The sequence below is a fragment of the Elgaria multicarinata genome, chromosome 22, assembly GCF_023053635.1.
Source record: "Elgaria multicarinata webbii isolate HBS135686 ecotype San Diego chromosome 22, rElgMul1.1.pri, whole genome shotgun sequence".
Classification (NCBI taxonomy): domain Eukaryota; kingdom Metazoa; phylum Chordata; class Lepidosauria; order Squamata; family Anguidae; genus Elgaria; species Elgaria multicarinata.
In genome coordinates, this window is record NC_086192.1 from 8,766,095 (window position 1) to 8,792,195 (window position 26,101).

The 26,101-nt window shown below is 49.6% G+C and overlaps 1 protein-coding gene across 2 annotated transcripts in view; it reads right to left on the minus strand.

Moving 5' to 3' along the window:
• USP32 (ubiquitin specific peptidase 32) overlaps positions 1-26,101 on the minus strand; it is a 136,487-nt gene that overhangs the window by 69,254 nt on the left and 41,132 nt on the right. For both annotated transcript variants that reach the window (XM_063146607.1, XM_063146606.1), the window contains exons 3-5: positions 15,007-15,112; positions 13,609-13,727; positions 6,626-6,785 (exon numbers count right to left, since the gene is read on the minus strand). In XM_063146607.1, coding sequence (XP_063002677.1) covers positions 6,626-6,785; positions 13,609-13,727; positions 15,007-15,112 — 385 coding nt within the window. The remainder of the gene's footprint in view (positions 1-6,625; positions 6,786-13,608; positions 13,728-15,006; positions 15,113-26,101) is intronic.

Sequence of the window (26,101 nt, forward strand, 5' to 3'; positions counted from 1 at the left end):
TCCGCTCCTCTGATCCTGGCACCCTTGCGTTTTCACAGGTTTCCGCCCGGTCTCAATCCAGATACAATCTAGTAGACTCCCCCTTCCCTCCTCTCCCAAAATCCCAAGCCTGCCAACTCCGGCATGCTATTATTCCCCCAATGCCATTTTGTTCCCCAACCCGCCCTCCGAACCCGGTTCAGATGGGTTACCCACCTAATGGGGCAATTCTCCGTGGTTCACAGCAGTAGCAGCACACCATGTTGGTCTCATTTTAACCGCCCCCAGCCTGCACCAACAGTGCCACGTCCTCAGCCAAGTCCAGTTGCACAGCCACGGAAACCGCCCCGCGTGGCCAAGCGAAGCGCCCGTTGGCCGAGGGATGGGCCGAGGGCCTCCTCTTGAACAAACGCGGCCATTTGTTCGCTTTCAAACCAACAGCCGGTGAAAGGATCTGAGTCGACAAGATCTGGTTATGGGGACACACAATGACCCAGAAGCTAAGAGGATCAGAAGGTGGAGAGATGGGAGATTAAAGCCACGCTAGGAAGGTTTTGCTTCACGGCCAGGAACGGGCCGGAATACTTTCATCTCTCTCTTTCGTTATCAAGCAAAGGAACAACTAGGAAGGTGTGTGGTTTATATTCGGACTGAATATGCCGTAGGAGTCCCCCGTTCAGGCGTCCGTTTAAGAGAAAAAGCATCGCGATATAGCCTTGCAAATAAATTTCAAGGTTCCCCCAAAATTTATTTATTTTTTATTTATTCTATACCGCCCAATAGCCGGAGCTCTCTGGGCGGTTCACAAAATATATATTGATTAGTCCATGTGTTCACATATATCAATATCAGTAACCGTTGGTTCGCTGAAGGATTAAGAATGAAAGAAGACAAAGAAGAAGTTCTTCACACAGCGCAGAGTTAAACTATGGAACTCACTACCACAAGATGTCGTCATGGCCACCAATTTGGATGGCTTTAAAAGGGGGTTGGATAAATTCCTGGAGGAGAAGGCTATCAATGGCTACTAGCCCTGATGGTTGAGTGCTAACTCCAGTATTTGAGGTAGTAAGCCTACATACACCAGTTGCTGGGGAACATGGGTGGGAGGGTGCTGTTGCACCATGTCCTGATTATTGGTCCCTGATTGACAACTGCTTGGCCACTGTGTGAACAGAGTACTGGACTAGATGAATCCTCGTTCTGATCCAGCAGGGCTCTTTTTTTCTTAAAAAAGGGGCCTGTTGCCCTCTCGATTCCAGAAATTTAATCTCGCCGGTTGCTTGCCAGTTTTGAACAGCTGACGTCCGCCCCGGTAGGGTCTCAGGCGGCCCGGGTATTTTTGCAGTGATTCATGACATGCAATGGGCTTGAAGGATGGGCCCATTGCCTTGCTGGTGAGCACTCTGGCAGAAATAAAGACTTCATTGCTTCTGGTTTAAGAGCCCAAGAGCGAGCCAGCGGGCGCTGCCATTTTTCTGCGAGTTGAGATTTACGGCACACTCTGACCCAAGGTCTCAAGTGCAGGTAACGGCGTTGTATACTACAATGAGAGACGGTCCACTGTCAAAACCTCACGGCCTAATTCAGACAAAGGAAGCTGTGGGAAATTGAAGGAAACGGTCAACGAAGACAAGGTGAAGCAAATCCACCCTGTCCTTGAGCGATTCCTCTGGATCCTGATATCAAGGGCTGCAGGATTGGGAGAAGAGAAACCAAGTTACCAACAAAACGGAACAAAAATACCGCCATGCTAACTTCTAGCTTCAACAACGACCCTGGAAGAATATTTACGGTTTAAATGAAATGGAACAGAATTTGATTAAAAATTGGCAAATGTGTGCAACTTAGTGTGACTCTCAAAAAAACTCCTTTTGTAATTTGGGGCCAGGGTGAAACATAATTAAAGTCATCTGCCTTCCAACATAAATGTTATTTACAAGTGAAAAATTATAATTCGTTTTTTTCTAAAAAAAAAATAAAAAAATGTTTCCCTGATATCTCGCCTCATTAAGTAAATTTAAATGGAGTCACTGGACCTTCACAGTAAATGTTTGCTGTCTTTTCCACCCCCTCAAATCAAAAACGTAATAACTTTTCCCTGTTTTCAATCAGGGCTATTTTTCACGCCTGTGCCAAAGTGGTTCAAAGAGGTTCAGTACAGGAGCCAAAAGCCGGAGTTAAAACGCCAACAGGGAGCAATGTAGGATTTTATAGTTAGCTATCTGTCCTTAACTTAAGAACTAACCAATACAATGGGTTAAGAAAAACAAGTCCTCAAAATTAAATCCAAATTCATGTCTCAAGATCCATAATGCCAGTAGGTGTCCATCAGTACTGGCGGACAGACCACGGCTGGGCCCAATTCAAAGTGCTGGTACTAACATTCAACGTTCTAGACAATTTGGGGACAGGCTATCGAAAATATCGTCTCCTCCCCTCTCACATCTGCCTGGACCCTAAAATCAGCTTCAGGGGTCCTGCCAAAGGAAGTGAGGCGGGAGGCTACCAAGAACAAGGCCTTTTCTGCTGTGGCACCTCGGTTGTGGAATTAACTGCGTAGAGGCTCAGCTTTCCAGACTCTGTTGCCCTCCAGGTGTGTTGGACTACATAGAACCATAGAATGGAATCACAGAATCCTAGAATAGTAGAGCTGGAAGGAGCCTATAAGGCCATCGAGTCCAACCCCCTGTTCAATGCAGGAATCCACCCTAAAGCATCCCTGACAGATGGTTGTCCAGTTGCCTCTTGAAGGCCTCTAGTGTGGGAGAGCCCACAACCTCCCTATGTCATTGGTTCCATTGTCGTACTGCTCTAACCGTCAGGAAGTTTTTCCTGATGTCCAGCCAGAATCCAGCTTCCTGTAACTTGAGCCCATTATTCCGTGTCCTGCACTCTGGGAGGATCGAGAAGAGATCCCGGCCCTCCTCTGTGGGACAACCTTTCAAGTGTTTGAAGAGTGCGATCATGTCTCCCTCCAGTCTTCTCTTCCCCAGGCTAAACGGGCCCCATTCTTTCAGTCTCGCTTCATAGGGCTTGAATTAAATAAACAATGAACGTAGATTGTAAGCCATATGGCAGATTGTCTTGTTTTGTTTTATTCTGTACAGCGCCATGAAAATTGATGGTGCTTTATAAATAAATATTATTAATAATAATAATGAACACACCCACCCACCCTTAGAGAGCTGCAGTGAATCAGCGTAGGCAAGATTTGGACTAGTGAATTGACTCAGAGAAGACAGCTTCCCATGGGCAATCTAGAGAGCCAACAGGCTTCTTCAGGGAGTCTTTTATTTGTTCCTTAGTGTCATGAGATACCCTTATGGCATCTAAACCCACCTTTCCTAAGCCCAGCTCCAGCTTGCAACACGGACCCCGTACGTGTTTCTCTTCCTCTAAAACCGGGGATTTGGGAGCTTGCCGGGACTGCAACACCCATCGTCCTTGACCGCTGGCCTTGCTGGGTGGGGCTGATGGGAGCTGAAGCCCAACATCATCCGGAGGGACACAGGTTTCCCACCCTGCTCTGGGGGTGACCACCTCAAAACGAGGCCCCTGTGCTTTCTGAACGGTTTATAGAAGAGGGGAATTTTAGTAGTCGCAGCTCGTCCGGCTGCAATGGCAAAAGCGGCCCCTGCCATAATTCCAGCCTGAGACTCCCTTGTGGCTTTGTGGGCTGTTTGCGAGTTGTTCAACAAATGTTAAAGAACTAAAAAGAACAACAACAAAAAAGAAAACCCAAAAAGAAATTAGGGAGGCGTGAAGAATTCGATCTTCACAAATTCCGATATGAACGGATCCAACTTCCGCTTCTCGGACTTAATCTGTGGATCAGAACTTCAGTTTATCCGCCAACGTCTGCACTTCCGGGCCGTTCCGACGCAGCGTTCGGCTCAAAAGACCTTACGAGAAAAGACGTGTGATTGAAATATACCGCAGGTTAATGTCGGATTAAGGCTGATTTGCCTATCCCCATAAAAATCAGGCAGTGGCTCTCCTCGCAAGTGAAGCTGAGCCGTCCCTCAGCCCGGCAATCGCAAAAAAACAAGTGATTCTAAAGTAAAAAGAGATCGATTCCAACGGATAGGCATTGAAAGAACAAGGGAAAAAGGAGAAAGCATCCCAGACCATGAGCCAACCAGGTAGGAATGATGTCTCTCCCTGCTTCCTGGGCCTCGTAAATTCGGAAACAAATTACTCTGTTTCACAGCACTTACAAGTCCTGCTGAAACAGCCCACAAAGACAGGAAACCCCATGACAAATGCAGACATTTCTGAAAGCCGTAAAAGTTCGTCTGGCTTTTGCCAGCGGGATCACAGCAGCGCCCCCAACAGCGCAATCCTAAAACAATCAGTTTTCCTCTGTTCTCTCGTAAAACATTTTTTTTATTATTTATAAAAAATGAAGTTTCTGGCCTTCTTCTAACAATGCAATTAAGCCTCAGTGCGAAGAATCTTTGCGGCTGAGGATGCAAACAGGAACAGTTGGAAGCCCTGAGTTCAAGGCAAGAGACAGTATTAAACTTAAGGGACGACGTACCAAAACAATCACAACAGGAGTTCTTGAAAACCTTCCCCTAAGCTCCACAGGACTTCCCAGAGGATGACAGGGCAGAGTGTGGTCCGATCTCGGTGGCTACTTTATGTGGGGAGATGCACAACGCCCAACATTTTGACCCACGGTGGACTAGAGTCGGGGGCAAAATTCGCACGGTCCGCATTTTAATACAAAGCGACCGAATTCACACTACATGAATCGGAGAGACAGTGAGGTGCAGTGGTTAGAGCGTTGGGAGTCGGGGGGATCCGGGTTCTAGACCCCACTCGTCCACGGAAACCCGCTGGGGGACATTGGGCCAGTCACAGACTCTCAGCCCAGCCTACCTCACAGGGTTGTTTGTTGTGAGGATAAAATGGAGAGGAGGGGGATTATATATGCCACCTTGGATTTGGCGGGGTGGGGGGGGGAAAGGCAGGATATAAATGCAATCAAGTAATCAATGCAATTATCCTTCAGTTTTTGCATTTCCCCAGATTTTGCGATGCCGTTGTCTGCTCAAAAGACGCATGCAAAAATGCATACGTTCTAGAAAACTGGGTACAAAAAGACATATATTAGGGAAAATAAAACGGTATATTATAAGGGTAGTGCGTGCTAATAATATTCATGGCTACGAAAGCACGTATGGATCTCTGACTTCTCCCGGACAAAGCGTCATCCCCAAACGAAAAAGCATAGGAGCGACAGGGAGAAATCTCAATGTGATCAAGTGTTTTCTTTCTTTTTTTCTCTCTTTAAAATAATACGATCAGCCAAAAGGAAGCTGGGAAATATTCTTCTTGAGTTCAGATATCTGTCAATCATTATGGTATTATTAGGAGCCCGGTATGGTAGGTAACCTGGTGCCCTCCAGAGGTTTTGGACAACGGCTCCCATAAGCCCCCCCAAATGGTTAAGGAGTATGGGAATTGTAGTTCAAAACAGCTGTAGGGTACCAGGTTGCCTGCCCTCGGTACAGCAGTTAAGAAGACCGAAGTTCAAATCCCGATTCAACCATGAAGCTCACTGGCTGACTTTTGGCCAGTAATTCTTCACCAGCGTGGCCTACCTCTCAGGACTGATGTGAGGATCAGGAAGGGAGGGGGACTCAAGTCTGGTTGCCTTAAGCTCCTTGGAGAAAAGGCGGGATATCAATAATAAATACGCAGTTCCACCTGCTATCTCACCTGCAGGCTCAGTTCCTGCCAGGTTCTTGGACATCCTATGATGAGATGGGGGGGAATGACACGTTGACAACGTGTTAGCTCAACGCAGGTCATGAGCCTGAAAGTCCAAATCATGGATTGTAGGCTTGGGAACACACACCCTGGGCTTGCATGCTCCATCTCTTTCACGCATCAGTTTTCTATAAACCAGCCCACTCCACAGTGCCGGCCCTCCCATGAGGCGGGGTGAGGCAGAAACCTCAGGCCGCAGATGATGGGCGGCAGCAGCAAGGAGCTGGCTCTGCACCCAGTTAAGTTAGCCTGTTGGCTTCAAGTTCAGTGGAGAACATTGCCCCATCAATAGCGCGGAAGACAGATTCATCGCCAGACCAGTCAGCATTTGTACATGGGACGGGAGGGGGTCGCCACCTTGTCCTTCGCCTCAGTCAGCAAAAGGACTTGGGGCAGCCCCGCTTCCCCAACTCGGTGCCTTCCAGATATGTCAGGCTACACATCTGTAGCGCATCCAGTTGGGGAAGGCTGCTCTAATCGCACTTTGCCTCGACACGGAGATTTGAAAGCGACGGCTGGCACCCCGCCACCTTCCCGTGCTTTGAAACCGCACTTTGGATCCAGCGCCCACCAGACTTTGGGAAGGGAACACAACACACCCCACAAGCTCAGAGCTGCGGCATTCAAAATTAGATTGCAGTAAGTACACAGACGGTGCACTCCGTATTTGCAGATTCGGAGGAGAACTGACAATCCCAGAACGCGTGAGGCCAGGCGCTGCTACGAACGGCCACGGGAATTCAATTCACGCGCGAGAGCAGGTCGCTTGTCTCCCGAGAGCTCCCCAGGAGAAGCTGCGTATTCACAATGCCGCAGGATCAAGGCAGGTTTGACGCGAGACGACTCCGTCAGAGCGGCTACTTACGGTGGGTGACGCCGGCGAGGGTTTGGTAGAAGGTGGGGGTGTCGCTGTCATCTGTGAGCGTAACGTACACGCCTCCGGACAGCAGCCAGCGGGAAAACGTGAAGGCCTCTTTGTTGTGCAGCAGCCAATTTCTGAACCTCTCGTAATTCACCTTTTCACCCTAGATCAAAGCAAAGGGGGAGAGAGATGAAGCAAAGCCGGACCATTTCTGCTCGCCGACTTAACCACCGAAGACTCCTGAACAAACGTAGCAGTCATGGAATAAGAGGAGAGGTCCTCTTATGGATCAGTAGCTGGTTAAAGAACAGAAAGCAGAGAGTAGGAATAAGTGGTCAATTCTCCCGATGGAGGGAAGTAAATAGTGGGGTCCCACAAGGATCGGTATTGAGACCCCTTCTTTTCAACTTATTTGTAAATGATCTGGAATTAGGAGCGAGCAGTGAAGCGGCCAAGTTTGCCGACAACTCCAAATTATTTACGGTTGTTAAAACACAAAGGGATTGTGAAGAGCTCCAAAGGGATCTCTCCAAGCTGGGAGAGCGGGCGTCCAAAGGGCAGATGCCGTTCAGTGTAAGCAAGTGTAAGGTGACGCACGTTGGGGCAAAAAAACCCAACTTCAAGTATAACCCAATGGGATCTGAGCTGGCGGTGACCGAACAAGAAAGAGGTCTTGGGATTGTGGTGGACAGCTCGATGGAAATGTCCACCCAGTGTGCAGCCGCTGTAAAGAAGGCAAACTCCATGTTAGGCATGATAAGAAAAGGAATTGGGAATAAAACTGTCGGTATCGTACTGCCTTGATACAAATCTATGGTGCGGCCACACTGAGAATACTGTGTACAGTTCTGGTCACCGCACCTAAAAAAAGATATTATAGAGGTGGGAAAAGTGTGGAAAAGAGCAACTAAAATGATCAAGGGGCCTGGAGCATCTCCCCTAGGAGGGAAGGTTACATCAACTGGGATTGCTTGGCTTGGAAAAAAGGAGGCTAAGGGGAGACAGGATAGAGGTGGACAAGATTATGCAGAATGTGGGACAGGGAGACATTTTTCTCCTCCTCTCAAAATACTAGAACCAGGATCATCCCATAAAGCTGATTGGCGGGAGATCCAGGACAAATAGAAGGAAGGACTTATTCACACAGCACATAATTAACTTATGGAACTCATTACCACAGGATGGAGTGATGGCCACCACTTTGGATGGCTTGAAAAGGGGGTTGGATAAATTCCTGGAGGAGAAGGCTATCCAGGGCTACTAGCCCTGATGGTTGTGTGCTACCTCCAGTATCCAAGGCAGTAAGCCTGTGTACACCAGTTGCTGGGGAACATGGGTGGGAGGGTGCTGTTGCACCATGTCCTGCTTTGTTTGTCCCTGGTCGACAGCTGGTTGTCCACTGTGTGAACAGAGTGCTGGACTAGATGGACCCTTGGTCTGATTGCACTTTTTACATTCTTATGCTCTTGGTGCATAACACTCAGACGACCTGCAGGTGTTTTTAACCCCTTTGGCACAAAGGGCATCAGGTTCTGACCCAAACACGCTTATCAGGAACCAGCAGCTTGGGAAGGAAGAAGACGTTCCGCGTGCTGGGCGACGGTAGCCACGCGGCTCCCTTTCATGGGATTACCACGGCAAAGCCTGGCGGGCGTCTCTGCAGAAATAGGTTCCAAGTAAGGCGCCCGCGCTTCACCTGGGGGGAGGGGAGGGGCGCTCTGCGTAACGCTGCAGCAAACCTGTCGTGGCGTAAATGCGAGGCGGCTCATAACAGGATTTCTGAAGGCAATGGAATCTCAGGAAAGCTTTTAATGGGGGCTTTGCGAAGAAGCATTGCGTTCGCTGTGGCTTCTTCAGCGACGCCTGGAGGGTGTTCTACTTGGAGCCTCTTCGCCTGCTGCTTTCCCAAAGCAGGAATCTCAACCCAGTGCTGGTTATGACCTATAAAGCCCTATATGGCTCGGGTCCAGGTTATTTGAAAGAACGTATTCTCCCTTATGAGCCTGCCCGTGCTTTGAGATCTTCTGGAGAAGCCCTTCTTTCAGTCCCACCATCTTCACAGGCGCGCTTGGTGGGAACATGGGAGAGGGCCTTCTCGGTGGCTGCTCCGGTGCTCCGGAACTCTCTTCCCGGGGAAGCTAGGCCGGCTCCCTCCTTGATGAGCTTTCGGAAGCAGGCTAAAACTTTTTTGTTCCAGCAGGCCTTTGGAGAATAATCCGGCCCTCCATCTATGTTAATGTCTTATAATTTTGTTGTGTATTTTTTAATTGTTTATGGTTTTGTTTCCCTTCCCCCCCCCATGTATATTTTAAACTTTGTAAGGCCGCCTTGAGGCCCAGCATTGGGCAAAAGGCGGGATACAAATAAATAAATATAATAATAATAATAATAATAACCACCAAGGACGAGCTTTTGGCGGACTCTGACTTGCCATTGCTACGGGTCCGCCCTTGGACGGGACCCGGCCCATTCCTCCATCATGGGGTGCTGCCCCGTTTCAAGCCGGGGGTCTTGTGGGCGCCCTGCGCCCGCCTCCATTGTGGCGAGGGCTTCGGGTCCTGGTGGCACTGCTGTAGCTTGGGTTGCAGGGTGCTTACGAACCGCTTGGGGATGATATTATATTTAGAGGTATATAAACATCCCTAAATAAATAAATAAAAACAGAAGAAATGCCATGCTGGAACAGACCTTCTAGTTCAGTCTTCTATTCACACAAAGGCCAACCAGCCATTGGGACCCACAAGCCGGACACGAGTGCAACAGCACCCTCCCGCCCATGTTCCCCAGCAACTGGTGCATATAGGCTTACTGCCTCTGATACTGGGGGTAGCACAGAGCCATCAGGACTAGAGTCAACCGCGATGCCGAACAGTCACGTAGAAAAAGTAACAACGCTTGAAAATACGTATCGTGCTTTCAAGCGTTCAGAGCACTAGATATACAGCTTACAACAGCCCTGTAAGGTAGCTCAGTATTATTATCCCCCATATTGCAGATGGGAAGGTGGAGGCTGAGGGAGAGTGGCTTGCCTAAGGCCACCAGTGAGAGTTCGTGGCGGAGGCGAAATTCGAACCGGGGACTTCACGATTATTCGAAGCTCCGTCTCCTGAACAAACCAGTCAGCATGGCACAGGGCGGTTTATGTATTCCCTTCCGTAGAGAAACGTCAGCCTGGTACAAATGAACAGCGCCTTAGTTTTGCTCTTTCCTTTCACCCACACGCTGGGGAAAAAATATATCTGCCATCACACATGGCATTATTTGAGAAACGGGGGGGGGGGGAGAATAGCAATCATAAGCCTTAAGACGGGAGGGGGCGTGGGTGAAGGAAGCGAAATATTTTTTGCAAGAAATAATGGATCCCCCTCGCCCCCGCACACACAAGCCGCTTTGAAGTTGCCACGGCTTCTGCTTTTCAGCAGAAGAAAGAGGCCTGCTGCAGGAGCGTGAAACTTCTGTGCCATCCAGTTTGCGGCAGAAGCGTCCTCCGGAGATTAACAGGCTCCCGAAATCCACCGGAGAAGGTTACGACCGTCTTATTTTCGTTTCAAAGGGAGATTCAATACAGGGACGTTTCCGGAGGGCAGGAGACGAAGTCGGCGTATTTTTAAGTCGGACACCTTCGCCTCCTGCGTGATCTTCACGGAAGCCGGCTTCTGGATGACGGGCCCTGCGCCGGAACGAGCCTGAATGCTGCGTATTTCCTAGAACAGGGGTGGCCAACAGGCAAAATGCGGTCGCATGGGCCCCGCCGGGCCCAGCACCCCAAAATATACACACACAGGCAAATGACTGGGATTTTATGGTTTTAAATTAATGATTGTTGGTATTGTTTCTGTGACCGGATAATAAAAATCTATCTATCTATCTAAACACACAGGTTTTTTGGGGAGGGGGAAAGCACATGTGAAAAGCTTCATCTATTGGGCCGTTTAGAGGTGTAATAAACACACTAAAATGGCCACTGGGCCTCCCAAAGTTTCCCGGGCCTTGAACTGCTTACTTGTGGCTTCATTGACAGTGGATATGGCAAGCAGGTAGCCGCTGTTATAATAATAATAATAATAATAATAATAAGAAGAAGAAGAAGAAGAAGAAGAAGAAGAAGAAGAAGAAGAAGAAGAAGAAGAGTAAGTATAAAATACATAAAACTGAATTAAAAACATAGTATACATTCTTAAAACATCCTAAAATTCCACTGGATAGGCCTGCCGGAAGAGATCAGTCTTCATCGCTTTCTATATAAAGGAGCGCTGGAGGAGGGCGCGAACTGGGATCCCGGGTGAGCTGGCAGGGTTGTAATCTGGGAAAGGAGTATTGACCGTTTACATGGGATTGGGATCAGTAGCCCCCTGCTGGTCCTCTTGTACCTCCACGCCTAAGTCTGTGCATTACGGCGGACGGTGCACGTGGGCGGCGGAAAGGAAAGGCCGGAGCGGTGCCCTCTGCCTTGGTTGGTGCGTTTAAAAGGCACATCCCTCCTTCTCCAGGTGGCAACAGGGAGATTCAATGCAGGGACGTTTCCGGAGGACAGGAGACAAAGTCGGCGTATTTTTAAGTCGGATCCTTCGCCTCCTGCGTGATCTTCACGGAAGCCGGCTTCTGGATGACGGGCCCTGTGCCGGAACGAGCCTCCCTGCGCTGTGCCAGCGTACTGTATCTGGCACGACGTTCTAGCCTGCAAAGACCGAGTTGCTGGGAATGGGTGGGTGGAGCTGCCCCTGCGGAAGGGAGCTGTGCCAGGCTGCTTAGGCACCACGGGAGGAACGTACAGTGCAAGGCACCAGGCGTTTTCATAAATATGAATGTTTCCAAGCTTTTTACCATGAGGACTAGAACCTTGGGGAAAAAACGAACTCCCCTGAATGTTAGATGCTGCATATAAAGCAGGGAATAGAGCCATGCTGCACTGTGCAATGTGTGGCACTCCAGATAGCCTGGCCTTCAACCCCCAGAAACCCTCACCATTGGTGGTGCTGGGATGGGAGTTGGAAGCCAAAACACATAGAGGGCCACAACCCTGCCATGGAGGGGCAACTGAAATGATCCAGGGGCTGGAGCATCACCCCTATGAGGGAAGGTTACAACAGCTGGGATTGTTTAGCTTGGAGAAAAGGAGGCTATGATAGGGGTGGACAAAATTATGCCTGGTGTGGAGAAGGTGGAAAGGGAGACATTTTTCTCCCTCTCCCATAATACCCAACGGGGTTGTATCCCATGAAGCTGATGGGTGGGAGATTTAGGACAGATCAAAGGAAGGACTCCTTCACGCAGCGCAGAGTTAAATTATGGAATTCGCTGCCCCAAAATGTGGTGATGGCCACCCATATGGATGGCTTTAAAAGGGGGTTGGATAAATTCCTGGAGGAGGAGAAGGCGATCAATGCTTACTAGTTCTGATGGCTATATGCCATCTCCAGTACCAGAGGCAGTAAGCCTGTGTACACCAGTTGCTGGGGAACATGGGCGGGAGGGTGCTGTTGCACCGTGTCCTGCTTGTGGGTCCCTGGCCGACGGCTGGTTGGCCACTGCGCAAACAGACTGCTGGACTAGATGGACCCTCGGTCTGATCCAACACGGCTCTTCTTCTTTTCTTCCGTTCTCACTCAAAAGCCCATTTATGACCCTTCCATTTGTTATCAGCAACCTGCCTGCACGAATTGATTCAGCCGGAGCGCTCCTCGCCGGGATTACAAACCCCGAGCACCGGCTGCACGCTGAACCTCTGGTAAATAAGTGCTCTCTGACTGAGCTTCGAATTAATGGTGCCTGGACATGACTTTTATTGACTTGCTTCGCAGCGCTATTTCAAAGGCATCTCTTTCCTCAACCGTTAACCTCTCGGCTTGGCTGGCGTTCAAATATCCCCGTCTTGGCTGGGTTGGAAATGAAGAAACCTTTGCTTATGGGTTTCAAGGCCCTCTCTTGCTGGGCCCCGTCTGGCTGCTCCCTAGCTGTGTCGACACGGCAAGCAGAAGCCCGGCAAAACAGGGTTGGCGTTGATCAAGTGCTAGGCACTGTACAAATGAGACACGGCGAAGGAGCCCTTGCTGGTGGAGATGGCTTTGCGTGGTCCGACCCCTTCCGAAAGCCGTCTTGATTACTTAATTGCGGAAAGGGAAGGGGTAAACGTGAAGTCAAAGCCAAGATTCTCAAAAGGCAGAATTTTGCTCGGCATGCTACGTTCTGAATTTCTTCTCTGCTCCTATACCCTGCCCTGAATTTCCCAGAGAATCAAGCCCCAAATGCTGGTCCTTGAACAATTGTATCAGTCCACTTTCCGCAACATGGAAAGCTGGGAACTGAGGAGTTCTCCTCCAATCATCTGCTCATTTCAACAGCTGATTCAAACACGAATAAGGATGAGGAGCGGGGACGACCCCCACCCTGCACAGCCAGGGAAGTGGCATTTTCCCTCTCCTCGAAAGGCGCCTCCCAACGGCTTATTTTGCTACACACGCCAGAGCCACCGCACACCATTTGGGCCTTTCTTATCAGCCCAGTTCACAGGATCAAACAGGCCAGTTCACACGATCAAACAGGCCACTGGGTTGTGGCACAGGCAGGCTGGTGGGCGGGCGGATATTCCGAACGGCCAAGCTCCGGCCGCCGTGTCATCCGAACCCAGGGATCACGGGTGATGCGCTGGTTAAACAACCCTTGGAAAACCCAACAACAGACCATGGGGTTGCATAACCCACAGGCCCCGGGTTCAGACAACACGACAAGCTGCAGCCAGGGCTTGAATATTCAAAACCTGCCCAGCCCACCGTGGCTTAAATAAGCCACGATGAGCTATTTTCACCGGGCGAACTGGCCACTCTTTTATTGAAATTGTATTAATGTGTGTGTTTTTTCTTTACGTCTCAGCTGCCTTGGAAGGTTTTGCGATGGTGATGGCGGTGATAAGGGCAGCCTTTTGGAAAGGCTGTCGAGCAAAAGAGGGGGGAGCATCATTTTTTTCAGTGCACCAGAAGCGGAAATACCTCGGAGAAGCATTTCTTGAGGGTTTCCGGGACTTTCCCATCCACCACGTGAAGCATCCTTTCCATCTCGTCGCGGACGACACAGCTCCCGGACTCATTGGAGAACAGGCTGAAAATGTCTAGGTGGGGGGAAACACACAAGCCCAGAGCAGCATTAGAACGAGATGCTTTCAAACGACCCCAGTGCAACAGGATTGTCAACGCCTGTTATCGTGTACAATGTTCCGAAGAGGGATACTGCGAATCTTCTTATTAAAAAGTGCTTTACTAGCCCAGTTGCAGAATCCGCTAGGGATGCTAAGTTTACTAAGGGCACGATCCTGTGAAGGTTTATTTATTTATTTATTTATTTATTTAAGGATTTTTATGCCGCCATTCAGCCAAAAAAGGCTCTCACGGCGGCTTACAAAAGTATTTCTTGACAGTCCCTGCCCACAGGCTTACAATCTAAAAGACACGACACAAAAGGAAAGGGGATTGGGAGGGAGGAGGAGGGGGGGAAAGGAAAGCAAATTCAGGCACTACAATCTTAGTTGCAAAGTTCAGCAGTTACAGGTGACAGCAGGAGGGAGGGGGCTCTCAGCTGGAGCTGGACCCAGGCACGGTGGAGAGGTGCCTGGCTGCTGCTTCCTCCCTCACTGGTGGCCTCTGCAGAGACAGTTGACAGCAGGAGGGAGGGGGCTCTCAGCTGGAGCTGGACCCAGGCACGGTGGAGAGGTGCCTGGCTGCTGCTTCCTCCCTCACTGGTGGCCTCTGCAGAGACAGTTGGCAGCAGGAGGGAGGGGGCTCTCAGCTGGAGCTGGACCCAGGCACGGTGGAGAGGGGCCTGGCTGCTGCTTCCTCCCTCACTGGTGGCCCCCCTCCTGTGGAACTCCCTGCCTCTGGAGGTCAGGCAGGCTCCAACCTTGTACTCCTTTCGGCGCCTCCTGAAAACATCTTTATTCCAAGAAGCCTTTCTTTAACACGCAGCCTTGGATTTCTGATTTTTGCTTCTTTTAAAATTTTGTTTCAACTGTTTTATTCTGTTTTTATTTTCATTTTACCTTGTACACCGCTCCGAAATTTTTCAATGGGGAGCGGTATATAAATATTCTAAATAATAATAATAATAATTATTATTATTATTATTTGATGGGCTCCTCCTAGCATCACACATCCACTTAAAAAAACAAGTCAAAATACGTCAATGCGAATTAACTATTTCCATTCAGCACTACGTGGAGCGGTTTCGACAGCAAGACCGTTAAGGGTTTATTGTTCCTTCGTTCCAGTTTTCAACCCAGCTAATTGCTTTAATGACTTCAGTGATTTTGAAAACTCTTCTGTGGAGCTGGGATTACCTGTCCGGGATCCCACCCACCCACCCACCCACCTTGTTTCAATGCTGACGGTACTTACATTTCGCTTTCTCTTCATCTCGGCCCCTTGTCAAGAGGACTAGCCCCACTATCAGGTTATTGAAATGTAGTCCTTTGGACGTGCCGCCAAAAGAGCAGTATATAACCTGGAAGTAAAAACAAGAAGAGGTACGTCGTTATGCTTCGGTGTGATTAGACCGAGGTAGGCAACCTGGGGGCCCTCTCCAGGCCTTTTATTAATATTAATATTAATATTTATTTATATAGCGCCATCAAGTTTTCACGGTGCTGCACAGAACGACTTTGGACTACAACTGCCATAAGCCCTGACTCTTCCATGCTGGCTGGAACTGATGGGAGCTGGAATCCAAAACATCTGGAGGGTATCAGGCTGCCTCGGCCTGATTTGGGCAATACTCTAGTCCTTATGCAGGGCTAACTGCAGGCCAACGGCAATAAACACACACAAACTGAAAGTGCAGTTCCCCCCGGGGGGGGGGGGGGGAGATAAATGATCCGCAAATCAGGAACTCACTAGCAGGCTTTAAAGCCAGCCACCATCAGTAATCTGGAGGGCGGGGTGATGGTGGCTTGCCTTACAGGGCTGTTGTACGGATGAGAACGACATGACTGCGGGTGACGCACGTGGAACAAGTTGGAACTACAGTTCAGGCGTTACGCGTCGTGGTGTGCCATCTAGTCCCCAGCGTTTAGGTGCCCTCGATGGCACGGGTGCGATTCTGAAGCAGTTCTCCCAAAACTGCTCGCGGTGCCCGGGGGAGAGTGTGAGGCGAGGCCGCACCGTACGACGAGGCGCCCCGGGGCGCGCCCCTCGCCTCCACCCAACTCGGCGCCTTCCAGACGTGTTGGACTACAAGTCCCAGCATCCCCAGCCATCTGCCCGGGGGATGCTAGGAGTTGTAGTCCAAGGCGCCAAAAGGGCACTTGCTGGGGGAAGCCTGGCAGAGGCGGGGGGGGGGGAATGCTGGACTAGCCTTTTTGCATGGTCCTGCCCCACGTTCTCCGGGGCACTGACCTCTCTGCCATCCCGGACAGTGCATCCGCTACCCGGGCAAGACCCGGCACTCCTCCGGAAGTCACCGGCGGTGTGGGCGTCCCGTTTCTCCCGCCCGCAAGCCTGCTTGACTCATTTGTCCTCATGCACACGCAGTATATCATATTACTTATTAGCTAGCCTTCAGGGTGAAGTGCCAGGTGATTATTTATAGGTCCGATCGTCATGCGAGAAGTCACCACGGGACAAAATCTCGCCCGCCCCCCCTGGCTTTTAAATTAACGCCAGCTGCCTTGCTTCCCCCACAGCCACAACCAGGTGCATAAATATCCGAGCCTAGCAGCGCCAAGGTTTCTCTGCACCTCTCGCAAAGGATGCTCCCTGACCCTGGCTCCTGGACACGGGCACGTAGAAAGGATCAGACATCTCCCTCGCACCCCGGCAGTCCTAAACGCTCCGGCCCAGTTTATACAAGGAAGGGGAGCAGCATTGTGGTCTCCCTCTAGGTTGCCAGCCTCTGGCTAAGTGGGCAGGCAGAAGAGGAAGAGCTTGCGGGTGAGTAAACGGTTGAGTTATTCGCAATCCAATACGAAAAGCGTTCATCTGCAAACGCGCAAAATCTCCCCCCCCCAGGGTAACTGATGTTTAGGGAACAGCTGGGCAGCTGAAGCGAATGAGGAAGCAGGCAGGGGGAAGCTGGTCCCGCAAACGAGAGATTTTCTTAAATTTTCAAACATAAATTTAGCTCAGCGTAGCTCTCTGACACAGTTAAGCGTGTTTATCGCGAAGCGGGAAAGGAGTCATGGAATCCTAGAAGAGTAGAGTTGGAAGGGGCCCATAAGGCCATCAAGTCCAACCCCCTGATCTATGCAGGAATCCACCTTAAAGTCTGGGCAGGTAGGGAAACGTTACCACCAAAAACAACTGGGCAACTCCTTTGCTGAGGGAACGGCACTGGCTGCCTATTGACTACCAGGCCGGGTTTAAGGTTCTTGTAGTAGTGTACAAAGCCCTAAACAACTTGGGACCAGGATACCTGAGAGAGAGAGCCTTCTCCCCTACCAACCTGCCCTGTCACTGAGGTCGTCTGAGGGCATGCTCCTGGTGGTTCCACATGGACCTACCCTCTGATTGCAGTCCACCAAGAGAAGAGCCTTCAGTGTGGTGGCCCCCTTCCTATGGAATTCCCAGCCTCTGGAGGCCAGGCGGGCGCCAACTTTGCATTCTTTCTGGCGCCTCCTGAAAACGCCGTTGTTCCAGGAAGCCTTCCCTTAATGTCCAGCCACCGAACTAGGGGAGGGCATTTTGCGCCCCTTCAAATGTTTTGGCCTAGAACTCCCATCAGCCTTAGCCAGCATAGTGAGGGATCATGGGCGTTGTTGGCCCAAACACCTGGACAGCCTCCAGTTGTCCACCCCTCTACCAAACTATCCTTTTGGTCCACGCGATACTTCCCGCCTCTCTGCCCAGGAAGTTGCCAGACCTGGGATCGGAGTCCCCGATACCAATCATGTGTGCTGTGTTTACACGAACAGAGGGCCCAATGGGCCTAAATCCAGGTTGTGCTTTCAAGAGCGCAGAAGTTACGGTATTTCCCACGCTGGGGACCCCCGGAAAACACCCAGCTGCGGAGCGCCACTTGGCCGCCTGCTTCCGAGAGGGAAGTGTCCAGCCTGACGCTCCTAAAACTTTTGCGGCCGATTTGTCTTCGCGACGCCCGTGATTTCGATTCCGACTTCCGTGCGCCGGAGAAGGAGCAAAAAGGCGAACTCCTCCGAAACAGATCTGCTGCCGTTGCAATTACAGGCGGTTGCCACGCTGACGGTTACGGGAAGAGAGGGGGAGACAGAGTCCAACTGTGGAGCCGATGCCTCCCCCTCGGAGCGGTAATTACCGAGCTGCGTGCCAGGGCACCCTCGTGGGCTGAGAGAAGTTAAATCGCTAACGGCTCCTAGGAGCCAGACGCGCGGAGAGCTACTTGCTGCGGCTCTGCACTTCGCCAGATCGGCTTCCATGTTGCCACGTCAAGAGATCAGCTGCCAATGGAGCTTTCCCTCTCTTTCAAGGCGGGGGGGGAGAACCAGCAGAAGCCCACCCCCCAAGCCTCTTTTAGACTTCCTTGGCTTCCTTCCAATGGTCTCCACAGCATCACTCTGTCCTTCAGTCGCTCCCAGTTTGATATTTATCTGCCATCAGAGGAAGGGGGCCCAGAACGGTGACTCACCAGAGGCGCTCCCTCCGCGGGCAGGTAATCCTTCCACAAGCTAAAAAGAAAGCCTTCGGAGATGCAACAATGAAGCGTATCCCATGTTTAATTCCAAAGAAGAAATTTAGTATTATTATTTCTAGACGGACATGACGGGCTTTGCCAAGTCATGCTGTCTTTTACGGATCCAGGAATTTCCCGACTATTGAGCATGCTTTGAGTATGTCTGCTTTGTGGATGTTGGTGTGGATGTATGTTGGTTGGCCCAGTTTCTGGAGGTTCTCTGTATAGTGACTGATGTGACTAACGGTATGATGATGACGACGACGATGTATTCAATTTATATCCGCCTATATACCAAACACTCTGGGCGGCAGCTGCCTTCCCAATGTCCGGAGCTTGAAGAAACATCTTGAAGGCAGGCAAGCGTTTTTGATCCGGGGGCCAGGATGACCCCCAACCCAGGACCAAGCCGAGGGCCTAGATGACATCACTGGCAGGGGCCCACCCCAAAGCCACATCCTCTCCGCTGACCTCACCGTCTTCTTCGCTTTTTAACCTCCGGAAAAGGACGGAGGTCGTGGGCTGTCCCACCCTGGAGGCCTTCAAGAGGCAGCCCGCTGTCAGGGATGCTTTGAGGTGGATCCCTGCATTGAGTGGGGGGTTGGACTCGATGGCCTTAGAGGCCCCTTCCAACTCTGCTATTCTATGATTCTATGAAACACATGCAAATACAGGCTTCTTAAACAGCCAAGCCGATCAAAGGCCCCAACGAGGCATACCACATGCAAATACACACACCACAACTGTCGAAATCCACAGGTAAGTCCAGGATAAGGAACAAGGGCTCTAATTTAGGTTACTGGGTTGGTTGCAGTGACCTGGGTTCAATATCTGTTGAGCCCCGTGGAACAGAAAGGTAGGGGCCGTAGCCCAAGAACCCAAACAGTTTTGACAGAAGATGGAGTGAACACCACAGTCCCCCCCCCCAGCTAAGCAGGTACAGAGTTGGTAGGATGTTGCATTTATTTGTTGCGCTTGGTAAGTGGAAAGGCATAGACAGGCCCTGTTCAGACGACACGCTAAGCCACGGCGGTTAAACATTTTGAGCTAAACGTTACGGCTGAGCGTGTTGCGGGAACCACTGTTTAGCGTGTCGTGTGACTCGTTCCTAACCATGGTGGATACATAACTACAGCTTAAACACGCGCGCTAACCATCTGCTGCAAAAGGGGTAGCAACCTAACCACGGCTTAGCGTGTCGCCTGAACAGGCCCATCAGTAAGTATGGGGCAGTCATGATGTATAGGGAGAACAACTGAAGGGCAGAGAAGCGATGTTCCTTCCCACGCCATTCAATCGCTCTTTATTCGGCGGCCACCTTCTCTTTACTTCCAAATCGCTTTTCAAGCTCTGAAATCATGAGGTCTAGAAACTTCACATGCCTTCCAGGGGTGCAAATTCTGTGCCAGGTACCCCGTTCAATGCGTCACTGAAGTTTACATGCAGCCCCACATCGCATTAGTGCTCCACACCCCTACCTAGATGCCCACTTACTTGCGGGCACAGGCTCCACAGAACCAGGAAGAGAGGCAGGCAGACCTATCAATAATTGCTTCTCCAGCGACAGGGGAAAAAAATCATTACCCCATTTCGTTTCAGATAAATAGGTTGCGCTTCGTTCTGAATTCACTTAATGGGAGATGCCGACAGACACCTAATTGTTCATACCCAAAAAATCAATAGCTGTATATATCACAGATGGCCTCCAGGTTGAGATTATTTTTTTTAGAAAAAAAATATACGCCCCGAGCTCCTGACTTTTTCGCAGCCTTGACTCGATGCCGCGTACTCCTCCGGGTTTTCCCCCCCCTCTGTAGCCATGAGGCCTAGCCACTTGCTTTTGGCTCAAAAACAACTGTAGCGATTCTATGAATTTCAAATTCTGTTCCAGGCCTTGATTCATCTTTGAATCTGGCCCAACCATCGGGGTGGGTGGGAATTCCACAACCTCCTCCTGCACACACACACCCCAAAAAATCAACACGGATGTTTTGATTTGGGAAAATGCTCCACAGGGCACGGGTTATAACGCTGCTCTGGTAAATCCCTGCTCGGCAAGACTAAATGTTCTCCCTTTAGCAGTTCAGCTAGGACAGTCTTCCTCAACCTGGGACGCTCCAGATGTGTTGGACTGCACCTCCCAGAATGCCCCAGCCAGCAGAGCTGACTGGGGCATTCTGGGAGTTGTAGTCCAACACATCTGGAACGCCCCAGGTTGAAGAAGGCTGAGCTAGGACGATATAAGAGATTACCAATTAAAGATAGAGTATGTGGATGTAATGCAGTCTCTATCGAAGACCTAATTCATGTTTTGCTTGAATGTCCTATGTATAACGATCTTAGAAACATATACATTTCTCCTTTGCTAAAATCGCTGAAGGGCTCCTCATCACATGCTAAAGTTTGTCATTTGTTATCAGATGCAAAAAAAAAAAGTTTCTTTTAGAGTGTCGAAATTTTGAGCTAAGTCTACTGCAGATACGTTCTACACAATGCATGAAGGGTTTGGGTAGTGACCCCTTTTATGATGCTCAATTATTTTTATTGCAAATCGTTCTTTTTTATATCTTGTGTATAATGGCTAACTGCTTGTAACACAATAAATTGACTGAAATCCCTGGTCAGCAGGTAGAACACTGCTAACAAGGGTGACATTTTGCTGCCCAGTCCCATTGCTACGCAGGGTGCTAAACTGCATTCCTTTTACCTCTGGGCTCAGTTTCAAGTGGCTCACCACTATGCAGTGGACGCAGGTGGCTCCAATGTCAGGGGGGCAGTGAATCCGCTCCAGGTTTCACTCAGAACCCTAAAAGAGCAGAGAGCTCCTTTAGAGTTTTGACCAAACCCCGGAGCGGATTCACCACCGCCCCCCTGACCTCGGAGCCTCCAGTGCCACTCTGCAAACCGCCTTAGGTGGCTACGAATGGATCTGCTTTTAACTTTCCTGCCAATGATCAAGAGCAACCTGATGATCCCCCAATGGGTTGGACTGCAACTCCTATCTTCCCCAGCCAGCCTGGTGGCTGGGCAGTCCAACACACCTGGAGGCCATGACTTGGGGGAAAGCGGCGTGACTTAAGAATGAGAGAATCCTGTGCCAAGGGATTCATAGAATCATAGAATAGTAGAGTTGGAAGGGGCCTCTGAGGCCATCGAGTCCAACCCCCTGCTCAATGCAGGAATCCACCCTAAAGCATCCCTGACAGATGGTTGTCCAGCTGCCTCTTGAAGACCTCTAGTGTGGGAGAGCCCACAACCTCCCTAGGTCATTCATCCCATTGTCGTACTGCTCTAACAGTCAGGATGTTTTTCCTGATGTCCAGCTGGAATCTGGCTTCCAGTCACTTGAGCCCGTCATTCCGTGTCCTGCACTCTGGGAGGATCGAGAAGAGATCCCGGCCCTCCTCTGGGTGACAACCTTTCAAGTATTTGAAGAGTGCTGTCATGTCTCCCCTCAATCTTCTCTTCTCCAGGCCAAACAAGCCCAGTTCTTTCAGTCTCTCTTCACAGGGCTTTGTGAGGACCAGAATGGAACAGGCCTCTATCCCGTTCCACACACAAAAAACTACTTCTGGTCACCCTAAAAGTTTTTTCTTCATTTCAGCAGAGTCATTTAGGGTGGAAGGAGGGGTCGTTTTTGTTACTGCTATTGTGAAGCATTTGGAAGTGGGAAATCCTTGCTGATCTGCTGCAAATCCGCCAGCGATCTACCAGCAGAGCCAAATCAACTTTCTGCACACCCCCAAAGTATTATAGATACAACTTACTCCCTCTCCCTGTTGAGAGGAGCTGTTATTCCCATGCACGAGCGGGTTTTGCTGATGCCATCAGTATTTTAAAACCCTGGCTTATTCTCCGCCTTTCCCTGGTTAACCTCTCTGGCTCCATTTCTGTAGCCTACGATTTGCACGACACAACAGTCCAGCACGAGTTAATTTACCTTTGAGGAGCTGTGGCACGTGCCAGCCGCCACTACGAATATGCAGCAGGGATTGCTGCAGCTTGGCGTGTTGTGCGAACCCGGCCGGTGGGGGATCTTTGAGGGTTAAAACAAACCTTGCCTAAGCCACAGTCTGTTTTAGGGTTGCTGTGAAAATATTTCTATTCTTAGCCCTTGAAGGGACTGGGGCCCACTCGTAAAATGATTGTTACCCCTTAAACCGTCACGACTGGGTGGAAGAGAAATCTAAACTGTAAGCCTGTGTACCCCAGTTGCTGGGGAACATGGGCGGGAGGCTGCTGTCGCACCCGTGTCCTGCTTGTGGGTCCCTGGTTGACTGCTGGTTGGCCGCTGTGTGAACAGAGTCTGGACTAGATGGACCCTGGTTAGGCCTCATCTAGAGTATTGCGTCCAGTTCTGGGCTCCACAATTCAAGAAGGACGCAGACAAGCTGGAGCGTGTTCAGAGGAGGGCAACCAGGATGATCAAGGGTCTGGAAACAAAGCCCTATGAAGAGAGACTGAAAGAACTGGGCCTGTTTAGCCTGGAGAAGAGAAGATGGAGGGGAGACATGAGAGCACTCTTCAAATACTTGAAAGGTTGTCACACAGAGGAGGGCCAGGATCTCTTCTCGATCCTCCCAGAGTGCAGGACACGGAATAACGGGCTCAAGTGACAGGAAGCCAGATTCCAGCTGGACATCAGGAAAAGCTTCCTGACTGTTAGAGCAGTACGACAATGGAATCAGTTACCTAGGGAGGTTGTGGGCTCTCCCACACGAGAGGCCTTCAAGAGGCAGCTGGACAACCATCTGTCAGGGATGATTTAGGGTGGATTCCTGCATTGAGCAGGGGGTTGGACTCGATGGCCTTGTAGGCCCCTTCCAACTCTGCTATTCTATGATTCTATGACCCGTTCTTCTGTTCTGAAACAGAAACACCAGGCCCCGCTTAAACCAACAAGAGAGTTTTGATCAATAGAACAGTGTTGGTGGGTTCACTTCAATGGACATGATAAACAGGAAAGCATCTTGTAAAGAGATGTTATTCTTGCTCCACTCACTGTCCAGTCTCTCACTGGGGGAGGGGGGAGATAAACCCATTTCAAACCGCATGGGAGAAGTGATTTGGCGAATACCGTCATTGAGGATCCGCTATTCGTACGGACGTGATGCAATGGCGGCACTGTAGTTCCCCCACTTCCCTTCATAGCACGATGCTTTTCATGCGTAAAGTCCAAGGTTCAACCAGAGCTGGACGTGGTCCGAAACTGAGACCCCCAAAACCTTTCAGAAGCAACATGCCAGACCGCACCGGCCTAGCCTAAATAGATCAGTGGTATTTATATGCAGGGCTCTCTGCTAGTTTGCCCTTAAAAACAGAAAAAAGAAGCAATCTCTAGCAATCGGTAAGCAAAGATGGGTCAGTTTGCACGGTTTCATATTTCTCATTCATCTCTTCTGCCATTTGCTTTGCCAACCTGGGTCATTTGTTCTGATTTTGCAATTTTGCTGGAAGCGACAAGGAGCCATTACAGATCCAACCTCTGGAAATGTTATTCCGACACCTGCCCAGGTTGAGAATTTAGCAGATGTTCCAAACATACCTTCCTAGCCATAAGGGCTAATTTTTAAAACATAAAAAATGGGCTTTTGAAAAAATATGTACCAGCTGAATTTGTCAAGAAGTTGAAACGGGCGTACACCGCCACAGTCTGTTTGCAAGACATACAGCCCTGGGAATGCAACCACTCCTTCTGCTTCTCAACAATTTTGCCATGCTTGTTCCGTGGGTCACAGATCACACGCAACTGGTTTGCAACTGGGAAATGGGACCGGGGGTGGGGGGAGAGTTAACTGAGGTGGATTTAAACATTTATGACTGAGCGTTCCATCGCTGGGACAGAGGCTTATGTGCCGCTCGCACGGCTGTTGCTTGCTGCGTGATTAAGATGAGTGCCTAAGCTAGCTTTGCTGGTGCAATAATATTTGGCTGTTTTATTATGCCAAGTGAGCTCACGGGAGAGATTTCTACAGGCTCAGAGGTAGGTTTCCCAGGGCTCCTGAAAGAGAACTAAAATATAACCAGCCTAGGAATGTCTGTTACCTCATACACGTCCGTGATGGCTTGCAACAAAAAGAAGTCCCTCTGTGTTCTCCAAACACATATCATGTTACCGTCTCCTTTATGGTAGGAGGGCCTTCTCCGCTGTGGCACCCCGGTTGTAGAATGAGCTCCACAGAGAGGTCCGCCTGGCGCCTACACTGTACTCCTTTCGGCGCCAGCTGAAGACCTTTTTATTCTCTCAGTATTTTAACACTTAATTTTAACTTAAATTTAAATTTTACTGTTCTCTGTATTTTAATCTTATATCAATTTTGCTACGTGGTTTTTATCCTGGTTGTGCTTTTTATACTGTATTTTGTATTTCTGCTTTTAACCTGTTGGTTGTTTTATGATGGTTTTCATTTTTGTGAACCGCCCAGAGAGCTTCGGCTATTGGGCGGTATAAAAATGTAATAAATAAATAAATAAATAAATATTCATTCATTCATTCGTTTATGTCATTTCTATTCTGTCCAATAGCCAAGCTCTCCTTCCATATATACCTGCCCAGACCCTAAGGCCATCCTCAGAGGCCCTTTTCAGGGTACCCTGGCCAAACGAGGTGAGGCAGGTAGCTACTAAGAAGAGGGCCTTTTCAGTGGTGGCACCCTGGTTGTGGAATGAGTTCCCCCAAAAAGGCTCGCTTAGCAGCTACATTGTAGTCTTTTCAAGGCCATGTAAACCCCTTTTTGTTTTCCTAGGTGGTGGTGGTTTTTTCTAGTCCTGCAGTTTTTAAAAAATATCCCGTTTGCATTTTTAGGACTTGGCACTGCTGCTGGCTTCTATCTTCCATCCATTTTAAGGTTACGGTTTTATATTGCGTTTAACTATGTTATTGTATTTTATGGTTGTATACTATCTTTTACTAGGTTACTTTTTAAGCGTTGCCTTGCAAACCACTGTAGAGCTTTGGCAGATGGGCTGCATTGGAATACAACGCAAGGCAATGAAACGGAAATGAATTTATTGATTGATTGCATTTCTCTGCCGCCCAATCGCCGGAGCTCTCTGGGCGGTTCACAAAAATCAGGACCGTTCAAAGTATAAAACAACCGTATAAAGACAATATAAAAGCACATCCAGGATAAAATCAGCAGCAGGGCAGAAGTACAAATTTAAAATGAAAATTTAAAACAGCAAAGTGAAAAGTGCAGTGAAAGAAAGAAATATTGTCCTGGTTGCTGTGGCCAAATTGTAAAGCCAGGGATATCGGCCCTCATCAGGACATATGAAGCTGCCTCATACAGAATCACACCATTGGTCCATCCAGCTGAATACTATCAGCATCTCAGTAAGCAGTCAGTACTGGGCAGGATTGGTACCAATGCTCCATGGGAGCGGAATGTGTTTCTCCAGAACAGGGGAGGACAGAAGGTAGATCTCCAGGTATTTCGGACTTCGACTCCCAGAAGCCCATGTCAGCATAGCCAATTTATTTTTCACCCTTTGGCAAGTCTCCCATATTTTTAAATGCCTTGAGAAAAGAAGGAAGTCAACAGATGCAGGGATGGGGGGGAAATTAGCAGAAAAGGCCTCTTTGTTTATGTGTAAAAATTACTACTTCTACTACTACTCCGCCTCTTCCGACAGCCCGCTCGCCTAGGGCGAGCGATGAAAAACAAGGCTGTGCTCTATCGTGCCGACACCCCGCAATCTTGTACGCTGCGAGACGTTCAACCAAATCAGAACGTTCTCTCGTTAAAGCTTTACGCATTCCCGGAAAGCAAAAACTAAGATAAGAGAGAGAGAGAGAGACGTTACAAAGCGGTTCTTAAAAAGGGAGGTTACAGGAGCTCATAGAAGAAA